General features: G+C 37.6%; 1 protein-coding gene across 1 annotated transcript in view; it reads left to right on the forward strand.

The window, feature by feature from the left end:
• The window catches only part of LOC128594814 (ankyrin repeat domain-containing protein 26-like), a 119,150-nt gene that overhangs the window by 15,858 nt on the left and 83,699 nt on the right, over window positions 1-19,593 (forward strand). Inside the window, exons 7-8 of the mRNA XM_053603665.1 lie at window positions 2,826-2,899; window positions 19,196-19,289. Of these exons, the coding sequence (XP_053459640.1) occupies window positions 2,826-2,899; window positions 19,196-19,289 (168 nt within the window). The remainder of the gene's footprint in view (window positions 1-2,825; window positions 2,900-19,195; window positions 19,290-19,593) is intronic.

Genomic DNA, 19,593 nt, shown 5'->3' on the forward strand with positions numbered 1-19,593 from the left:
GAAGGGATGGAGGAAAGAAAGTGTAGGAAAAATGAAACAGAAAAAAGAAAAAAATAAGCAAAGGAAAAGAGAAAGAAAGAAATTGCTACAGGTTCTTTTTTTAACCCCTTGCCTTTATTTTTTATTCATTTTTAAAATTTTATTATTGGGGAATCATGGAGGGTACAAGACCAGGTTATGCAGCTTGCATTTGTTAGGTAAAGTCCCTCTTATAATTGTGCCCCGCCCCCAAGAGGTGTGTCACGCACCGTGAGCTGCCAACACCCTCCCCGCTTCCTTCTCTCTGTTCCCCAACTCCCCCACCCCCAAAATCCCCCACCCCATAATTAATTGTCCTCATATAGAATTGAGGACCTTGCTTTCTTTCTTTTCCATTCTTGTCATGCTTTACTAAGAAGAATGTATTTCAACTCCAAGTTAATACAAAAGATGTAAAGTCACCATCTTTTTTAGTGACTGAATAGTATTCTATGGTGTACATGTACCACAGCTTGTTAATCTATTCCTGGTTTGGTGGGCATTTAGGTTGTTTCTACAATTTGGCAATTGTAAATTGAGCTTCAGTAAGCAGTCTAGTGTAAATGTTCTTATGATAAAATTATTTTTTTTTTCCTTTCTGGGTAGATGTCCAGTAATGGGTTTGCAAGATCGAAGGGAGGTGTAGTTTGAGTTATTTGAGGATTCTCCATACTTCCTTCCAGAATGGTTGTATTAATTTGCAGTCCCAGCAGCAGTGGAACAGTGTTTCCTTTTCTCCCCTTCCACACCAGCATCTACATCTTTGAGATTTTGTGATGTGGGCTATTCTCACTGGGGTTAGATGATATCTCAGAGTGGTTTTGATTTGCGTTTCTTTGATGATTTTAGACAATGAGCATCTTTTCATCTTTCTTATCCATTCATCTATCTTCTTTAGAGAAGGTTCTATTCATCTCATTTGCCCACTGATATAAGTGATTGTTGGCTCTTATTGTTGTTGCTTAATTTGAGTTCTTTGTAGAGTCTATTTATCAAAGTATTTTTTTTGTTTCTTTTTTTTTTTTTTTCAAGAGGCATAGTTTCACTTTGTTGCCTTGGAAGGGTGCTGTGGTGTCACAACTCATAGCAACCTTCAGCTCTTGGGCTTAGGGGATTCTCTTGCCTCAGCCTCCCGAGTAGCTGGGACTACCACACCTACCACAACGCCCAACTTATTTATCAAGGTTTTGTCTGATTCATAATATGAAAATATCTTTTCCCATTCTGCTGGTTGTCTGTTTGCTTTGGTTGTTTTCTCCTTAGCTGTGCAGAAGCTATTCAGTTGAATTAAGTCACATTTGTTTTTCTTTTGTTGCAATTGCCCCAGGGCCATAACTGCAAGTGATTTCCCCAGAGTTTCTTCAAGGATTTTTATTGTTTCATGCCTTATATTTAGATCCTTTCTCCATCTTGAATCAATTTTAGTGAGTGGAGAAAGATGCGGGTCTAGTTTCAGTCTTTTACATGTGGATATCCAGTTCTCCCAGCACCATTTATTGAATAGGGATTCTTTTCCCCAGTATATGTGATTGTATGGTTTATTAAAGATCATGTGGCTATACTATATTAGTTTCATTTCATGATTTGCTATATGGTTCTAGATGTCTATGTCTCTATTTTTTGCCAGTAAGATGCTGTTTACATTATGATGGCATTGTAGAATAGCCTAATGTCTGGTAGGTTGATACCCTGACTTTGCTTCTGTTACTAAGAATTCCCCCTTGGCTATCTGGAATTTTTTCTGGTTCCATAAAAAATGAAGTGCTATTTTTCCCAAATATGTAAAGTATGACAAAGTTATTTTAATGGGGATTGCATTGAATCTGTAGATTGCTTTGGGAAGTATAGAAATGTTAACAATGTTGATTCTTCCCAGCTATGAGATGGTATGTTTTTCCATTTATTAATATTTTCTGCTACTTCTTTTCATACAGTTTTGTAATTTTTTTAAAAGGCGTTGCATCTTTTTGGTAGGTATATTCCAAGGTATTTCATTTTCTTTGAAGTTTGGTGAAGGGAATTATTTCCTTGATTTACATCTCATTTTGGCTATTATTGGCATATGCAAAATCTACTGATTTGCAGATATTGAATTTTTGTCCTGCAATATTACTGTGTTTTTGATCATTTTTAGGAATCTTGTAGTTGAGGCATTGGGGTTTTCTAAGTATATCATCAGCAAAGAGGGAGAGTTTCATTTCCTCTGTCCCCATTTGAATGCCCTTTATTTCCTTCTCTTGCCTGATTATTTTGGCTGGGACTTTCATCCTGATTAGTAGTGATAGAGGACAACCTTGTCTTCTTCCAGTTGCTGAGTGGAAAAGCTTTCACTTTTACTTCATTTAGTATAATATTAGCCATGGGTTTGTCATAGACGAGAACATGACAGACATAGGAACAGGATATACACTGATGAAGGTATAAAAAGCAACGCCAACTGTGTGAACCATTAATATAAAGAACACACAGGCAATGTTTTTGAACATACAATTATGAAGTAGAGACTAGTATACAGTAATACTTCATATGTTTATGATAATTTTAAATTTTGTTCATTTATGTTGGGTAGACAAATGGAAGAATGAATATTTGAGATGTTGGTATGCCTTGAATCTGGGGACATCTGATGCCTCCCTGAGTGTATTTTGAAAATTTTTATACGAAAGTAAATACTCTTCTAAAGATTAACTTCCATTTAAACTATCAATTTATAAAATGAAAAAAATTCTCTCTTCTTTTATAAACGCTATAGCTTTTTTTGGATCATTCTAAGTAGATTATATTAACTAAATTTATGGTTTTGACAGCAAAACAAGACTTTATGGTAATATCAGAGGAAAAGCAAGAAAAGCACGATGGAAGCAAAAATAATCATCCACAGGTATAAAAAATTGAAATTTTAATTTCGGGTTAATTATGGTTTTATTTGCATTGGTACAATAGAATAGTTGAAAAGAAATTAAAATTTGGACTAGCATTTAAGAATTGATAGGTTATAATTTGATATTAAATTTTAAAAAGCCATTTAACTATTGCAAAGTTTAAAACATTTTTTAAAAGAAATAATAAATTATAGATAAATTTGCCATTGGTATAGAGGCAAGTGATTTCTGGGATTTTGTGTATTTTATAATTTTTATAATTATATTCCTTGTATTATAAATTTCTTATGTGATAAGGAAGGTAACATCAGCTGTTTAATCATATTGCTAAGCAATAGAATTTATGAACAATTTTACAGTGGTGGCCACTGAGTACATTAAAAGAATAATCATTCACAGTGTTTCCAAATTTACAATTTTATGTTGCCAGTCAGTAATGCTTAGGCTAAATATTTCTTATGCCTAGTGATCCCTAACTCACTTCAGTGTCTATATTGAAGGAGAGATTTGAGTCATAAACATTGTGTCTATGAAGAGAGTTTGTATCATAAAGTATGAGGCCTTAGGTGAAACTTACTAAATGCAGAATATAAATGTCTGAACACAATAACTAAGAAAATGCCATGAAGGCTATGTTAACTAGTTCGATGAAAATATTTCAAATTGTATATAAAACCAGCACATTGTACCCCACGATTGCATTAATGTACACAGCTATGATTTAATAAAAAAAGAAAAAAAAGAATGAGGCCTTTGGTAACGGGGCTCATTATTCTTGGGGTAACAATAGCAAGCTTATAACATATTTACATGTAGTAAATCAGTAAACAGTATCAAAATGATTTTGTTCACTGTCATTAGAGGACATTAGGATGTATTAGACCTAGACTTAAGCAGTTAGGCTGTGTCACAACATAGCACTTTCATATTATTTTATATAATTTTAATTAAAGCTAAATAATTGACTTTTATGTCTGATTGCATTGATTTAGACTGCTAATAGCATAAAGCTTTCCAAGTCTCCAAATGTTGCCCTTTAGAACAGTACTGAAGTACAGTGTAGAGGTTTACTATTGAAGTTAGGTAAAATCATTTTAAGTGAGGAAGGAAGTCATTGTAATATTACAAAATTACCTGCTTATTCAGTTTTGGTAGATTGAAAATATAATAAATTAACTTAATTTCAAACAGAGAGTGATAAAGTTGTCTAGTTCCTATTGGAGGCTGAGGAAAACTATTTTTCACTTGTTAGTTGCAGTCCAGGATTTGGAAGTAGCTAAATACAGATTTAAGAAATGTGTTAGTTAAAGTTTATTTATTTTCTGAATATCTTTGCCCATATTTGGGTGAGAGGATCACATCATTTTGAAAACCTGTACCCTGACAGAAAACATAACTAAGTAACAAAATAAACACATTAATCTTTTATGTTTGCATCTGCAAACAGTTCTCAAAAACTAGAAATACATAGGGTTTGTGAAAGAGGGGATATACTGTGTATTATGGATTTCCTTATGTGCAAAAGTTAGAGTAATTGTGGATAGATCAAGGCAAAGTAGAGTGGTGAAATAAATTAAAATTTAAGAAAAATGAGTAAAACCAAAGGTTTGGTTAAATTTGTGAATACATATAACACAAAAGTCCAGTTTGTCCTTAGGCAGAGTGACTACACAACTCTAAAAGAGTAGCAAGCTTATATTAAAAAGAAAAAAAAACCCTCTAATTTGGCAAAATTACAGATTCCTCCTGATTGTGAGGATAATAGATCCACCTGAAGTGTCCATCTCTAAAATACTTCATGCATTCTCTGAACAAAAGCACATCAGTCTCAGAAATGTCTTTTCATCCCATTTCTACTTAGTGTCCCTGAAATAAACTTGACACTTATCTTCTAAGCTTTATTTAAAAGAAAACACAGTATATCGGGAATATGAGAACAGCCCTGGCAGACCCTGGGTATGTTGTTGTTGCTGGGTTTTTTGGTTTTTGTTTTAATTTCATATTACTATGAGGGTAAAAATGATTAGGTTACATTGTTTGCATATCTTAGGTAAAATTCAGGTTGGAGCTGATCCCTTCACCCACGGAGTGTGCTGTGTGTCCTCACATTGTGTACATTTGATGAGAGCAAATGTGCACACTATGCACTCTCCTTCAGCCCTCCCATTTCAACTCAATTGTTTTTTTCTCTCCTGTGGGTGTGTAGTTCTTTATGTAATTGTTTCATATTATTTTTGAGTATATTGGATACTTTTCTATTCATGCACACTTTGCTACCTGGATGGAGTTGAATGCTTTTCAACTCCATCCAGGTAAATGCAAAATATGTAGTTTTCATCTTTTTCTTTTTTATGACTGAAAGGGAGTCCATGGTATACATGTACCACCATTTTTTAATCCATTTCTGGGTTGATGTGCACATGGGTTTCTTCTACATCCTGGCAATTATGAATTGAGCTGCAATAAAGATTCTAGTGTGGATGTCTTTATTGTAAAATGTTGTTTTCTTCTGGGTAGATACCTAGTAAAGGGATTGCAGGATCAAATAGAAGGTATACTTTTAGTTCTTTGAGAATTCTCCATAATTCTTTCCACAGAGGCTATGGAAAATATCTGTTTGCAGTTTTACTAACAGTGTAGAAGTGTTCCCTTCTCTCCACATCCACACCAGCATCTGCATCTTTGGGACTTTGTGATGTGGGCTATTCCACTGGGATTAGGTAATACCTTCATGTAGCTTTGAATTGCATTTATCTGATGATAAGTATTTTTTCATGTGTTTGTTGGCCATTCATCTATCTTCTTCAGAGAAGTTTTTGTCCACTTTTGACATAGGATTGTTTTTTCTTTTCTTGTGTATTAGTTTGAGTTCTCTGTAAACTCCAGTTATCAGCTCTTTGTCCGAGTCATAGTGTGCAAATACCTTCTACCATTTCATAGGCTGTTTTCTTTAGTTCTTGTGCCTTTAGTTGTGCAGAAGCTTTTTAGTATGGTTATGTTCAATTTATTTATTTTTAATATTGCTGTAGTTGCCAAGGGGGTCTTGTTCATAAGCTGTTTCTCAGGCTGATTTTGCCAAGAGTTTTTTCCACCCTTTCTTCCAGATTTTTTGTCATTTAGTGTCTTAAATTTAGATATTTTATCCAATGAGAGTCACTTTTTGTAAGTGGTGAGAAGTCTAGTTTTAGTCTTCCCATTGTGGCTAACCAGTTCTCCCAGGACTATGTATTAAATATGAATTCTTTTTCCCAGTGTATGCTTTTGTTTGGTTATCAAAGATCAGATGGTAAGTGGCTGGGTTCACTTCTAGGTTCTCTGTTTTCTTCCATAGGTACCTATTTTTTTGCCAGAATCGTACTGTTTTGATCACTGTAGATTTGTAGCATTACCCGAAGTCTGGTGCTATAATGCCTCCAGATTTGTTTTTATTGTTTAGAATTGCATTTATTATTTGTTTTTTTTTTTCTAGTTCCATATGATGCACAGTATTATTTTTTCTACATCTTCAAAATATGACATTGATGCTTTGATGGGGATTGCATTAAATCTGTAGATTGTTTTGGGTAGTATGGACATTTTATGATGTTGATTCTTCTCAACTGTGAGTGAATATGGTATGTTCTTTCACTTGTTAATGTCTTCTGCTATTTCTTTTCTCAGGATTTCATAGTTCTCTCTGTAGAAATTCTTCACATCCTTTGTTAAGTATATTCCCAAGCATTTCATTGTTTTTTTTAAGCTACTGTGAAGGAATAATGTGTCTTTGACCTTGTTCTCACCTTGACTGTTACTGGCATACTATACTGGAGGGTCCTGATTTGTGGACCTTGATTTTATGTACTAAAACTTTTGATTCCTTGCTCACTTCCAGGAACCTTGTAGTTGAGTCCCTGAGGTTTCCAAAGTATAAAATCGTATGATCAGCAAAGAGGAAGATCTTGACCTCCTCTGCTCCTATTTCAATGCCATTAATATCCATCCCTTGCCTGATTGCATTGGCTAGATCTTTCAGCACTAGGTTGAGTAGCAGTGGTGATAGTGGACCTCCTTGTCTGGTCCCAATTCTAAGTGCAAAAGCTTTCAGTTTTCCCCCATTCAGTATGCTATTGTCTGTAGGTCTGTTGTGGGGTGGCGTCGATCAGTTTAGGAAATGTCCCATTTATGCCTATTTTCTTAAGTGTTCTTGGAGAAAGAGATGGTGACTTTTGTTGAATGCTTGTTCTGCATCTATTGAGAGACTCATATGGTCTTTCCTTCTGAATCTATTTCAATAGTGAATTATATTTATGGATTTATGAATCAACTTTCTATCCCTGGGATAAAACTCACTTGATCATGATGTGTAATTTTTTAATGTGTAGCTGTACTCTGTTTGCTAGGATTTTATTGAATATTTTTGAATCAATATTTATTAATGATATCGGTCTGTAGTTTTCCTTTTTTGTTTGCTCTTCCTCTGGTTTTGGAATCAGGGTGATGTTTGTTTCATAGAACGTGTTGGGGAAGTTTCCTTCCTTCTTTATGTTTTGGAATAGTTTCTGCAATATAGGTATAAGCTCTTCTTTGAAGGTTTGGTAGAATTCTGGTGTGACACCAGCTGGTCCAGGACTTTTTGAGGGAAGATTTATTGTTATTGCAGTTCTGGTGCTTTATACTGGTCTGTTTAGAGTTTCTAGTTCTTTATGGTTGAGCTTAGGGGAGATGATATGAGTCCACATTTTGGTACAGTTCCTCTACATTTTAAAATTTCTGAGCATATAGATTTTTGTAGCAGTCACTGAAGATTTTTTTGTATCTCTGTGGTTTCTATTGTTATTTTCCCTCTTTTATTTCTGATTGAAGTTATTAGAGATCTTTTCTGTTGCTAGTCAGTCTGGCCAAGGGTACTTTGATTTTATTAATATTTTAAAAGAAACAACTTTTTCTTTCTCCGATCTTTTGAATGGTCCTTATGTTCTCAATTTCATTAAATTCTGATTTTAGTTTATGTCTTTTCTCCTACTAAGCTTGAGATTGGATTATTCTTTCTTTTCCGGTTGCTTCAGATGGTTTATTGGGTTACTGATTTGCATTTTTTTCTGTTTTTTTGAATGACAGCATTTAATCCAATAACTTTCACCCTTAGGACTGCCTTTGCAGTATCCCACAGGTTTTGATAGTGTGTGGCTTCATTGTCATTTTTTCATGAAAGATAATGATTTTTTTCTTTATCTCCTCCTTGACCCAGTTCTTTGCTCTAAGGTTACTTCATTTCCATGACTTTGTACAGGCATGCAGGCATAAGGATCTTTTTTTTCAGTTGAGTTCTGCCTTTATTCCCTAATGATCTGGAAAGATACAAGATATAATTTCTATTCTTTAGATTTTGTTGAGGTTTGATTTGTGTCCATTTTTTGGGAATATAATCCATGAGCTAGAGAGAAGAACGCATACTCAGTAGTTTTTGGATTTATGTTCTGTATATTTCCGTAAAACCCTATTGTTCTAGGGACACATTTAACTCCCTTGTTTATTTGTTTAGTTTCTGCTTGGAGAGTCAGTACAGTTTTGTCAGAAGCGTGTTGTAATGCCCACTTAATATAGTTTCACAGGATATCATGTTGTTCAAATTGGTTAGGGTTCATTTTAAATGTCTGGGAGTGTTTCAGTTGTGTGCATAGATATTTAGGATTCAAATGTCTCATTGTTATATTGTTCTCTTGACCAGAGAATAGCATCCATCTTTGTTTTTGTTTATTGGTTTAAATCTAATAAACATCTCATAATATCTAAAAATACAATTGTACCCCCTACTTTCTCCTGATTTCCATTTGCCTGAAATATTTTTTTTCCTACCATTCACTCTCTTCTTATCCTTCAGAAATCCCAATGATTTGAATGCTTGATCTTTTGGAGTAGTTCTATAACTTGCTCAGAGAAAGCTGTTTTTATTCTCCTTTTTTCCCCTGTCTCTTTGAATGATTAGGTTAGTTCAAAATTCTTGTCTTCCATTTCTGAGATTCTTTCTTCTCCATGTTCTGTTCTACTGCTGAGACTCCATACTGTTTGAATCTCCTTGAATGCCTCTTTCCATTTCTTAAGCACTGCTATAATTGTGTCCAGATCCTTGGTGACTAAAACTAAATCTGGTGGGCAGAAGTCAGATCCAGAGACTCCTGTGTGTGGAGTTCCTCACTCTACTTTACACCTAACTATTCAAACAAACTCTTCTTTTTCTCTGAAGTCCCAGCTGTGACAGATTCAAACTGAGGAGGCTTTTTGACTATGGTAGGGAAGGGAGATCTTGGGCCTACCATCTGCTTCCAAGGCTTTCCCGGATTGGGTTGCCTGTCAGAGACTAGGCCCATCCACCTTCAATTTGGCAGGAGTGGAGTCAGGGGCCAAACCTCCAGGAGGGGCCTGCTAGGCACAGATGCTAGACAATACCATTCCAATGGGTAGGGAAAGATCCCCCCAGCAGGATAGAGGCTTAGGAGGGACTTTGTCATGCATTGTCAGTGCAGCCAAGCCACCATTTCCTCCAACAGGGTTGAGGCATGCTCAGTTCATTGGGCCACACAATGCAGAGGTCTCTCAGAGTCCACATGGCCTGATAAAGACCCTGATGATTCTTGGTGACAGAGAAAGCAACCTCTGTAAACCCTCGCTCCCTCAGTTGCTCTGAGGGGCGGGTAGGGTCCAAAGCACTTTCACCTGCTGTTGCCGGGGGTGGGTCAACCCGCCCTCCAGTCTGGGCTGGGCTAGCGCTCCTAGTTTCTGACACTGGAAAGCAGAGTTCTGCAGTGAGGGCAGACTGTTGGGCAACCCAAAAAAGAGAGGGTATGGGCTGGTGTTGAAAGGAAGCTAGTGCCAAAATTGCTCTCTATTCTGCCAGGCACGATACAGACTCAGAAGCAGATATGACTTGGTGCAAAAATAGTGGGATGTTTTATCCTTCTTGGGACTTCCTTATCAGGCAAGTGATGGTGTGTTTTGCTGTTTGCAGAAAGACCTGCAGGTGGGAGAAGGCTCACCCTTACCCTTCTGTTTTCAGGAATCCTCTAGACTGATCCACTCTAACTCTCCTCAGTTCTCTTCCTTCCTCTTACTCATCTTGGTCCTCGCAGTTTGTCTCTGCAGGGTTACTGAACCCCTTGATTCTTCTTGCAATCTAGCCCCCAATTACACTACTCTGGGTTACTTCATTAAAATTCCCCTCCTTCTGGATGAGAGTTTCCACAAAATCTGCCTCTAGTCAGCCATCTTGTCCCTGTCCCAGCACTGGGCATGTGAGGAGAATATTATAATGACACACACACTAAAAAAGCAAGGAGCTCAGAAGATACAGTTGAAACAAAGGAACACTAAGAAGTTTGATTTTGAAATGGCCAAAACAATTTTTTTTTTGGAAATTGGACATCAGAAATGTACCTCAGTCAAGAAATCCAAAATTTGTGGCTTATAAGGAAATGAAGTGTGTGCTTCAAACAAAAAGGTGCAGTATTTCTGCTGCTATATCCACTAATAATGAAGGAAAACCAGTACATACTGTACGTGTTCCTGAGGCATTAGATGAGGACAGAGATGCTGAAAAGTACAAACCATGAAACCTGAATCAGAAAATATGCATCCCTCCCCACCACATAGTGACAGATCATCAAAAGCACGTGTGTTTATAAAGGAAGAAATATAGCAGGATATGCAAAAGGGTAAGAATGAGGATGACATGTTACCAGTAGAATCCCCACCTTTGGAGAAGAAAAATTCAAGTTCAAAATGAAGTAGATGTTCATTTGTCACTGCTGCTTTTATCCTTTTTCAGTTCTCTGGTCCATTCTGATTTTCCACTTTTGCATGTTGTATTAATCACATCTATTCACCATTTTATTCTGAACTTCTTGAAATGACCAGAAAGCAGAACCTGGGGTCACCATGATTTTTATTTTTATTATTATAATGTGTAGAGAAGACAAAATACAAGTAAGTGCTTGGCATGTTTTATATGCTTCAAAAGCAAATGTTCTTATTCTTCCCTTTTTATTGTCTTGCTATGGTTTATTGAATTTATATCTTAATTGAGAAAGAGATGCATACAGCATATATGTGTATATATATTTATATATACACACACACACACACACACACACCATGGAGTGCTATTCAGCCATAAAAAGATGGAGACTTTACATCTTTTGCGTTAACCTGAATGGTGTTGAAACACATTCTTCTTAGTAAAGTATCATAAGAATGGATAAGCAGACTGAAGCCAGCTTTCCACAGAGGCTCCCATCCATTAGGAAAGTTAAAGGACAAAAATTCAGCAAGTAACCTAGTGGATTTGAGCTGCACTAAGAGAGAAGGTTGAAGAATGCACATCAACCCCGCTGAGGTGAGCTGCGACCTCAACATATAAACAAAAAGTACAAAATCCATCACCATGTGAACAGGAGTCCCCTCCCCCATTAGAACGGATCAGAGTGCCCCACAAACAATCGGGCAGAGTTCAAAGGTCCTCCTACTACACTCCACGGGACAGACCCTCTAAAACTGGACCTACCTCCCCTACTAGGGTGCCACAGCGTTCTCCTGCCAGGCATAAAACTGTATAAAACTGTGTATAGTCTCTACCTGGAATTCTGAGCTCCCAGCGCTCCCCTCCACTCACACTGAGGTCTGGATGCCAGTCCCCCAGGAGTTCAGAGTCTAAGGTGATTTCTCAAGGGGTGTGGACGAGGCCTTGACTGCAGCTGGTCAGCACCAGCTGTGGGCACGGGAGTGAGGAGAGGACGGTCGGCGGAGAGGGGACCGCACCGGAGCAGCAGTCCCTTGAGGCACAGTGCAACAGCCATCTTTTGGTGACAATATGGCCAGGCATAAAACTGTGTGTTTTCTCTGCCCATAACCCCAGGCTCCCATTGCTCCCCGTGGTCCCCTCTGCTCTCGCTCCAAGGTCTGGAGGCCTGTCCCCCATGGGTCCAGACTCTTGGGCGATTGCTCGAGGGGTGTAGACAGTGCTGGGCTGCAGCCAGTTGGGGCAGACTCTGGCGCATGGGAGCAGAGAGAGGACAGTTGGCCAGAGGGGAGCTGCACTGGAGCAGCGGTTCCGTGAGGCATAAAACAGCAGCCCTCTTTTGCTAGCAATACAGCTCACTACTGAATATTCTGAAGCCACACCCCCATCTCCCTGGGCAACCAGAGACTGTGAGTATAGGATTTGCCTGAGGCAACTCCAACTTGCAAACCAGGGAAACTCCCAGGGCGGGGCTGACCCAGAGTTCCGCTTTACTGAACCTAAGACGTACCTGGCCCTCAGGGGATCATCTGCCTATAGATAATACAAGAGCAAAGACAAGCTGATTTGAAACTCAATTCAGCTTCTCTTCTGCAGGGGAACCGAAAATTTGGTGTGTTCTGTTCTGTCAGTAACATTAATCAGGGGTGAGACTGGACCTGAGTGAAAACCCCCCCAAAATTTATCAAGCATCCGAGGTTGTCAGGCCTCACCTCCTCCAGCTAGAGAGAGGCTGAGCGCAGCGGCCTGACAGACTTCCTTGTGATTCAGGCAGGTGCAAACTCCTGGAGTACCAGTTCACTACAGGCAACTGTATCAGCCAACTGCAGGGCTATCAGTGACTGGGTGTGACAGTGGTGCAAGGTGGGGAAGGAGGCAGCAACCTTACCAGACTGAACTATTGGCTGAGTGGCTCCTCCTGAGTCCACGCAGCACTGGAGCAAGCCACACCAGAGTAGTCACCAGACCCCTGTGATCCAGTTCCCAGAGACCTCTTAAACTCTCTCACCTGAAACAGGTGGAGACTGAGAACTGATTTGGACCTTTTGAACAGTACCAATCGCCTGAGGACAAATCAGGTGGTGCCGTGGGTGCACAGTGGTAGGAAGGTTTGATTTTTCTTTTCCAATTTTTTGCCAATGTGGGGTGGGGTGACTTAATTGCTGATATTTCTCCACAGCTGAGACTTCAGTCCGGAGTATCTGTTTCACTAGGGTGGAACAGAAACCAACTGAAAACAAGACAGAACCACTTAGCCCCACCACACCAGACAGGACCCCAGTTTCTCAGGCCAGAACACTGTACAGGCCCTCGACAAAGCCCCAGGGGGAAAAATCAAAGGGAGTAAAACAACCATGGGGCAGAATCAGCGAAAAACTCTGGTAACATGAATAATCAGAATAGATCAACCCCCCCAAGGAAAGATATGGCAGGCCTAATTGAAGATCCCATTGATAAACAACTGGCTGAGATGTCAGAAATCGAATTCAGAATTTGGATTGCAGACAAGATTAATAAAGTGGAATTAGGAATTCGAGGAGAAATTCAAAAGTATTCTCAAGAATTTAACGAATTTAAAGACAAAACCACCAAAGACACACTGAAGCAAGAACTTGCAGCCCTCAAAGATATGAAAAATACAGTAGAATTCTTCAGTAACAGAGTGGAACAAGCAGAAGAAAGGATTTCTGACATTGAAGATAAAGCCTTTGAACACTACCAAACACTCAAAGAGGAAGAGAAATGGAGAGCAAAAACGGATCATTCTCTCCGAGAGCTCTGGGATAATTCAAAGAAGGCGAATATCCGAATCATTGGAGTTCCAGAAACAGATGAAGTGGCCTCGCTGGGCACAGAGGCCCTTCTGCATGAAATTATGAAAGAGAATTTTCCAGACATGCCTAGAGATTCTGAAATTCAGATAGCGGACAGCTTCAGAACCCCAGCATGACTCAACCTCAATAACACATCCCCCAGGCATATCATAATTAACATCACTAAAGTTAATATGAAGTAGAAAATTCTCAAAGGTTCCAGGAGAAAGAAAACCATTACCTTCAAAGGGAAGAATATTATAATGACTGCAGATCTCTCTGCTGAAACTTTTTAAGCCAGAAGAAAGTGGTCACTGACTTTTAATCTCCTAAAGCAAAATAACTTTCAACCCCGGATCTGGTATCCAGCTAAACTGAGTTTTATTTATAATGGAGAAATTAAATACTTTAATGACATTCATATGTTGAAGAAATTTGCCATAACCAAACCAGCTCTTCAGGATATTCTCAGACCTATCCTCCATAATGACCAACCCAATCCTCTACCACAAAAGTAAACTCACTCATAAACTTCGGATGAAACTCCAATTTCAACACTGGCGAAAGTGTTAAAAATGCCCACTGGACTTTTGAAAAACTCGATACCCAAAACTTCACCAGACTTATCAATATTCTCCATTAATGTGAATGGCTTAAACTGTCCTCTAAAGAGGCATAGGTTAGCTGACTGGATACAAAAACTCAGGCCAGATATTTGTTGCATACAAGAGTCACATCTTAACTTAAAAGACAAATACAGACTCCTGGTGAAAGAATGGTCATCCATATTTCAGACAAATGGTAATCATAAAAACGCAGGTGTTGCAATTCTATTTGCAGATACAATAGGCTTTAAACCAACAAAATTAATGAAGGACAAGAATGGTCACTTGATATTTGTTAAAGGTAATACTTAACATTATGAGATCTCAATTATTAATATCTACGCACCCAACCAGAATGCACCTCAATTTATAAGAGAAACTCTAACAGACATGAGCAACTTGATTTCCTCCAGCTCCATAATATCGGAGATTTCAACACTCCTTTGGCAGTATTGGATCGATCCCCCAAAAAGAAGCTGAGCAAATAAATCTTAGATTTAAACCTAACCAGCCAACATTTGGATTTAGCAGACATCTACAGAACATTTCATCCCAACAAAACTGAATACATATACTTATCATCAGCTCATGGAACTTACTCCAAAATTGATCACATCTTAAGTCACAAGTCTAACCTCAGTAAATTTAAAGGAATATAAATTATTCCATGCATCTTCTCATACCACCATGGAATAAGACTTGAGTTGAGTAACAACAGGAATCTGCATACTCATACAAAAACATGGAAGTTAAATAACATGCTGAATGATAGCTGGGTCAGAGATGAGATTAAGAAAGAAATCGCTAATTTTTTTGGAACAAAACACAAACATTCAGAACCTCTGGGACACCGCAAAGGCAGTTCTAAGAGGGATATTTATAGCACTGCAAGCATTCCTCAAGAGAACGGAAAGAGAGGAAGTTAACAACTTACTGAGACATCTCAAGCAACAGGAAAAGGAAGAACATTCCAACCCAAAAGCCAGTAGAAGAAAAGAAATAACCAAAATTAGAGTAGAATTAAATGAAATTGAAAACAAAAGAATAATACAACAGATCAATAAATCAAAAAGCTGGTTTTATGAAAAGGTCAATAAAGGGCGGCGCCTGTGGCTCAAGGAGTAGGGTGCCAGTCCCGTATGCCAGAGGTGGCGGGTTCAAACCCAGCCCCAGCCAAAAAAACACACAAAAAAAGAAAAGGTCAATAAAATAGATAAACTTTTGGCCAACCTAATCAGGAAAATAAGAGAAAACTCTCTAATCTCATCAATCAGAAACAACAAAGACAAAATAACAACAGACTCCTCAGAAATCAAAAAAAATCCTTAATGAATATTACAAGAAACTTTATTCTCAAAAATCTGAAGGAAATTTACCAATACATGGAAGCACATCACCTTCCAAGACTTAGCCAGAATCGAGTGGAAATGTTGAACAGGCCCATATCAACTTTGGAAATAGCATCAACCATACAAAACCTCCCTAAAAAGGGAGGGGACCAGATGGTTTCATGTCAGAATTCTACCAAACCTTTAAAGAGGAATTAGTACCTATATTACTCACGCTGTTCCAAAAGGTAGAAAAAGAGGGAAGACTACCCAACATGTTCTATGAAGCAAACATCACCCTGATCCCCAAACCAGGAAAAGACCCAACAAGAAAAGAAAATTGTATACCAATGTCACTAATTAATATAGATGCAAAAATATTCAACAAGATCCTAACAAACAGAATCCAGCAACACATCAAACAAATTATACATCATGACCAAGTCGGTTTTATCCCAGAGTCTCAAGACTATTTCAATATACGTAAATCTATAAATGTAATCCAGCACATAAATTAAAAAACAAAGACCATATGATTCTCTCAATCGATGCAGAAAAAGCTTTTGATAATATCCAGCATCCCTTCATGATCAGAACACTTAAGAAAATCGGTATAGAAGGGACTTTTCTTAAACTGATAGAGGTCATCTACAGCAAACCCACAGCCAATATCATATTGAATGAAGTTAAATTGGAATCATTTCCACTCAGATCAGGAACCAGACAAGGCTGCCCATTGTCTCCATTGCTTTTTAACATTGTAATGGAAGTTTTAGCCACCGCAATTAGGGAAGAAAAGGCAATCAAGGGTATCCATATAGGGTCAGAAGAGATCAAACTTTCTCTCTTCACAGATGATATGATAGTATATCTGGAAAACACTAGGGACTCTACTACAAAACTCTTAGAAGTGATCAAGGAATACAGCAGCGTCTCAGGTTACAAAATCAACATTCATAAATCGGTACCCTTTATATATACCAACAATAGTCAAGTTGAAAAAACAGTTAAGGACTCTATCCCATTCACAGTAGTGCCAAAGAAGATGAAATATTTGGGAATTTATCTAACAAAGGACATGAAAGATCTCTATATAGAGAACTATGAAACTCTAAGAAAAGAAATAGCTGAAAATATTAACAAATGGAAAAACATACCATGCTCATGGCTGGGAAGAATCAACATTGTTAAAATGTACATACTACCCAAAGCAATATATAATTTCAATGCAATCCCTATTAAAGCTCCACTGTCATACTTTAAAGATCTTGAAAAAACAATACTTCATTTATATGGAATCAGAAAAAACCTCGAATAGCCAAGAAGACATTACTCAGAAGTAAAAATAAAGCAGGAGGAATTACTCTACCAGACCTCAGACTATACTACAAATCGATAGTGATCAAACAGCATGGTATTGGCAGAAAAACAGAGAAGTAGATGTCTGGAACAGAATAGAGAACCAAGAGATGAATCCAGCTACTTAACGTTATTTAATCTTTGACAAGCCAATTAAAAAAATTCAGTGGGGAAAAGATTCCCTATTCAACAAATGGTGCTGGGTTAACTGGCTGGCAACCTGCAGAAGACTGAAACTGGACCCACACCTTTCACCATTAACAAAGATAGACTCTCAGTGGATTAAAGATTTAAACTTAAGACATGAAACTATAAAATACTAGAGGAGAGTGCAGGGAAAACCCTTGAGGAAATCGGTCTGGGCGAGTATTTTATGAGGAGGACCCCCCAGGCAATTGAAGCAGCTTCAAAAATACACTACTGGTACTTGATCCAACTAAAAAGCTGCACAGCCAAGAACACATTAAAGCAAGAAACAGCCCTCAGAATGGGAGAAGATATTTGCATGTTATGTCTCCTACAAAGTTTAATAACCAGAATCCACAGAGAACTCAAATGCATTAGCAAAGCTAGAACAAGGGATCCCATCGCAGGCTGGGCAAGGGATTTGAAGAGCAACTTCTCTGAAGAAGATACGTGTGCTGCCTTCAGACACATGAAAAAATGCTCATCATCTTTAATCATCAGAGAAATACAAATCAAAACTACTTTGAGTTATCATCTAACTCCAGTGAGACTAGCCTATATCACAAAATCCCAAGACCAGAGATGTTGGCGTGGATGTGGAGAAAAGGGAACACTTTTGCATGGCTGGTGGGAATGCAAATTAATACATTCCTTTTGGAAAGAGATATGGAGAACACGAGAGATCTAAAAATAGATCTGCCATTCGATCCTGTAATCCCTCTACTGGGCATATACCCAGAAGACCAAAAATCACAACATAACAAAGATATTTGTACCAGAATGTTTATTGTAGCCCAATTCATAATTGCTAAGTCATGGAAAAAGCCCAAGTGCCTATCGATCCACGAATGGATTAGTAAATTGTGGTATATGTACACCATGGAACATTATGCAGCCTTAAAGAAAGATGAAGACTTTACTTCTTTCATGTTTACATGGATGTAGCTGGAACATACTCTTCTTAGTAAAGTATCTCAAGAATGGAAGAAAATGTACCCAATGTACTCAGCCCTACCATGAAACTAATTTAGGGTTTTCACATAAAAGCTATAACCCACTTACAACTTAAGAATAGGGAGAAGGGGGAAATGGAGGGGAGGGAGGGGGAAGGTGGTGGAGGGAAGGGGATTGGTGGGATTACATCAGCGGTGCATCTTACAAGGGTATATGTGAAACTTGGTACATGTGGAATGTAAGTGTCTTGGCACAGTGACTGAAAGAACGCCTGGAAGGCTATGTTAACCAGTGTGATGAAAGTTTGTCAAACGGTCTGTGAAGCTAGTGAATGATGCCCCATGATCATATCAATGTACACAGCTATGATTTAATAAATAATAAAAAATAGAATGGATAAGCAAGTATCCAATATACTCAATACTAATATGAAACCAATATATAAACAACTACAAGCCCACATCTAACAAAAATGCTAGTCTCATGAGATGGAGGAGAGAGGAGGCAGAGAGGAGAGAAGATGAAGGGAGGGTGATTGGTGGGATCCGATCTAATGTGCACAATGTCAAAGTGTTCAGCATGTCTCTTGGGTGAAGGGCTCAACTAAAAATTGAAAATTATTTTAGAAATGAAAACAATGTTATCTAAAAGTTTATGCCCTCATATCAATCTAAAGTTTGAAAAATATAAATTTGTTTTAAAGTATTGTTTACCTAAATAAAGAAGCTTGGATAATGTTCAGTTTATGTTCATAATGACATACTCCAAAGGTTCCCATTTGGCCAATACTAATTTATCACCAACATATTTCTAGAATAAGGAATATCAATGTATTTAATGTTGTAAGTATTATAGTCAGTATATTGTATGTTCTTATAATGTTCACTTATTTTTGGTGGGGAGTGAAGATTAGAGTTATGTATTTTGAAGAAAATTCCTTGTTGACATAGGCATATAAATTTATATTTTCTCAATTAACCATTGAATATTAGGTGGGTCTTTCTTTCTTTTTTTTTTTTTAGCTCCCTGTTTAGTTCACAGAATCAGTCATGAAAAACAGATGTAATACAGGCTTCATCTGGAGACCAAATATGAAGTCTTCAATTGCAGTGTTTTCCTTTTAAACAGATACTGCTTTTATTATAACTGCTTTTTCATAAAAAATTCTGATTGGGAAATTTTCACGAACCTTAATACTTTAAGGTAGTGATTAGGAAATCTTCAAGGACCTTAGTATTTTAATTTATTTCAAACTCAATGTTGTTATTAATTTTCACAGAGCATCTCACAGAATCTTAAAAAGAAGGATCTTGGGTATTCATCTGAGGCTTCTAATCAAAAAGGAAAAAATACAGTAAATGAACAAGTCGAAGGTAACAATTATATATTTCTGAAAAAGCTATTTGACACAGAATTTGCTTAAAATGCATTGATATATTGTAAGAGCCAAGGAAAGTCACCAATTGCATGCATACAAGGAGAAGAAAGAGAAGTGAAATGGTGATAAGTTGTGCGTGTTCTTTTAATTTTTTTATTAAATCATAACTGTATGCATTTATGGAGCATAATGTGGTGATTTGATATACAATTGGAATGCTTAAATCAAACTGATTAACATAACCACCACTTCATTTATTTTTTATGGTAAGACAAAATTTACTCTTCAGTTATTTTGAA

This window comes from Nycticebus coucang, chromosome 9 (assembly GCF_027406575.1).
Source record: "Nycticebus coucang isolate mNycCou1 chromosome 9, mNycCou1.pri, whole genome shotgun sequence".
In the NCBI taxonomy this organism is placed as follows: Eukaryota; Metazoa; Chordata; class Mammalia; order Primates; family Lorisidae; genus Nycticebus; species Nycticebus coucang.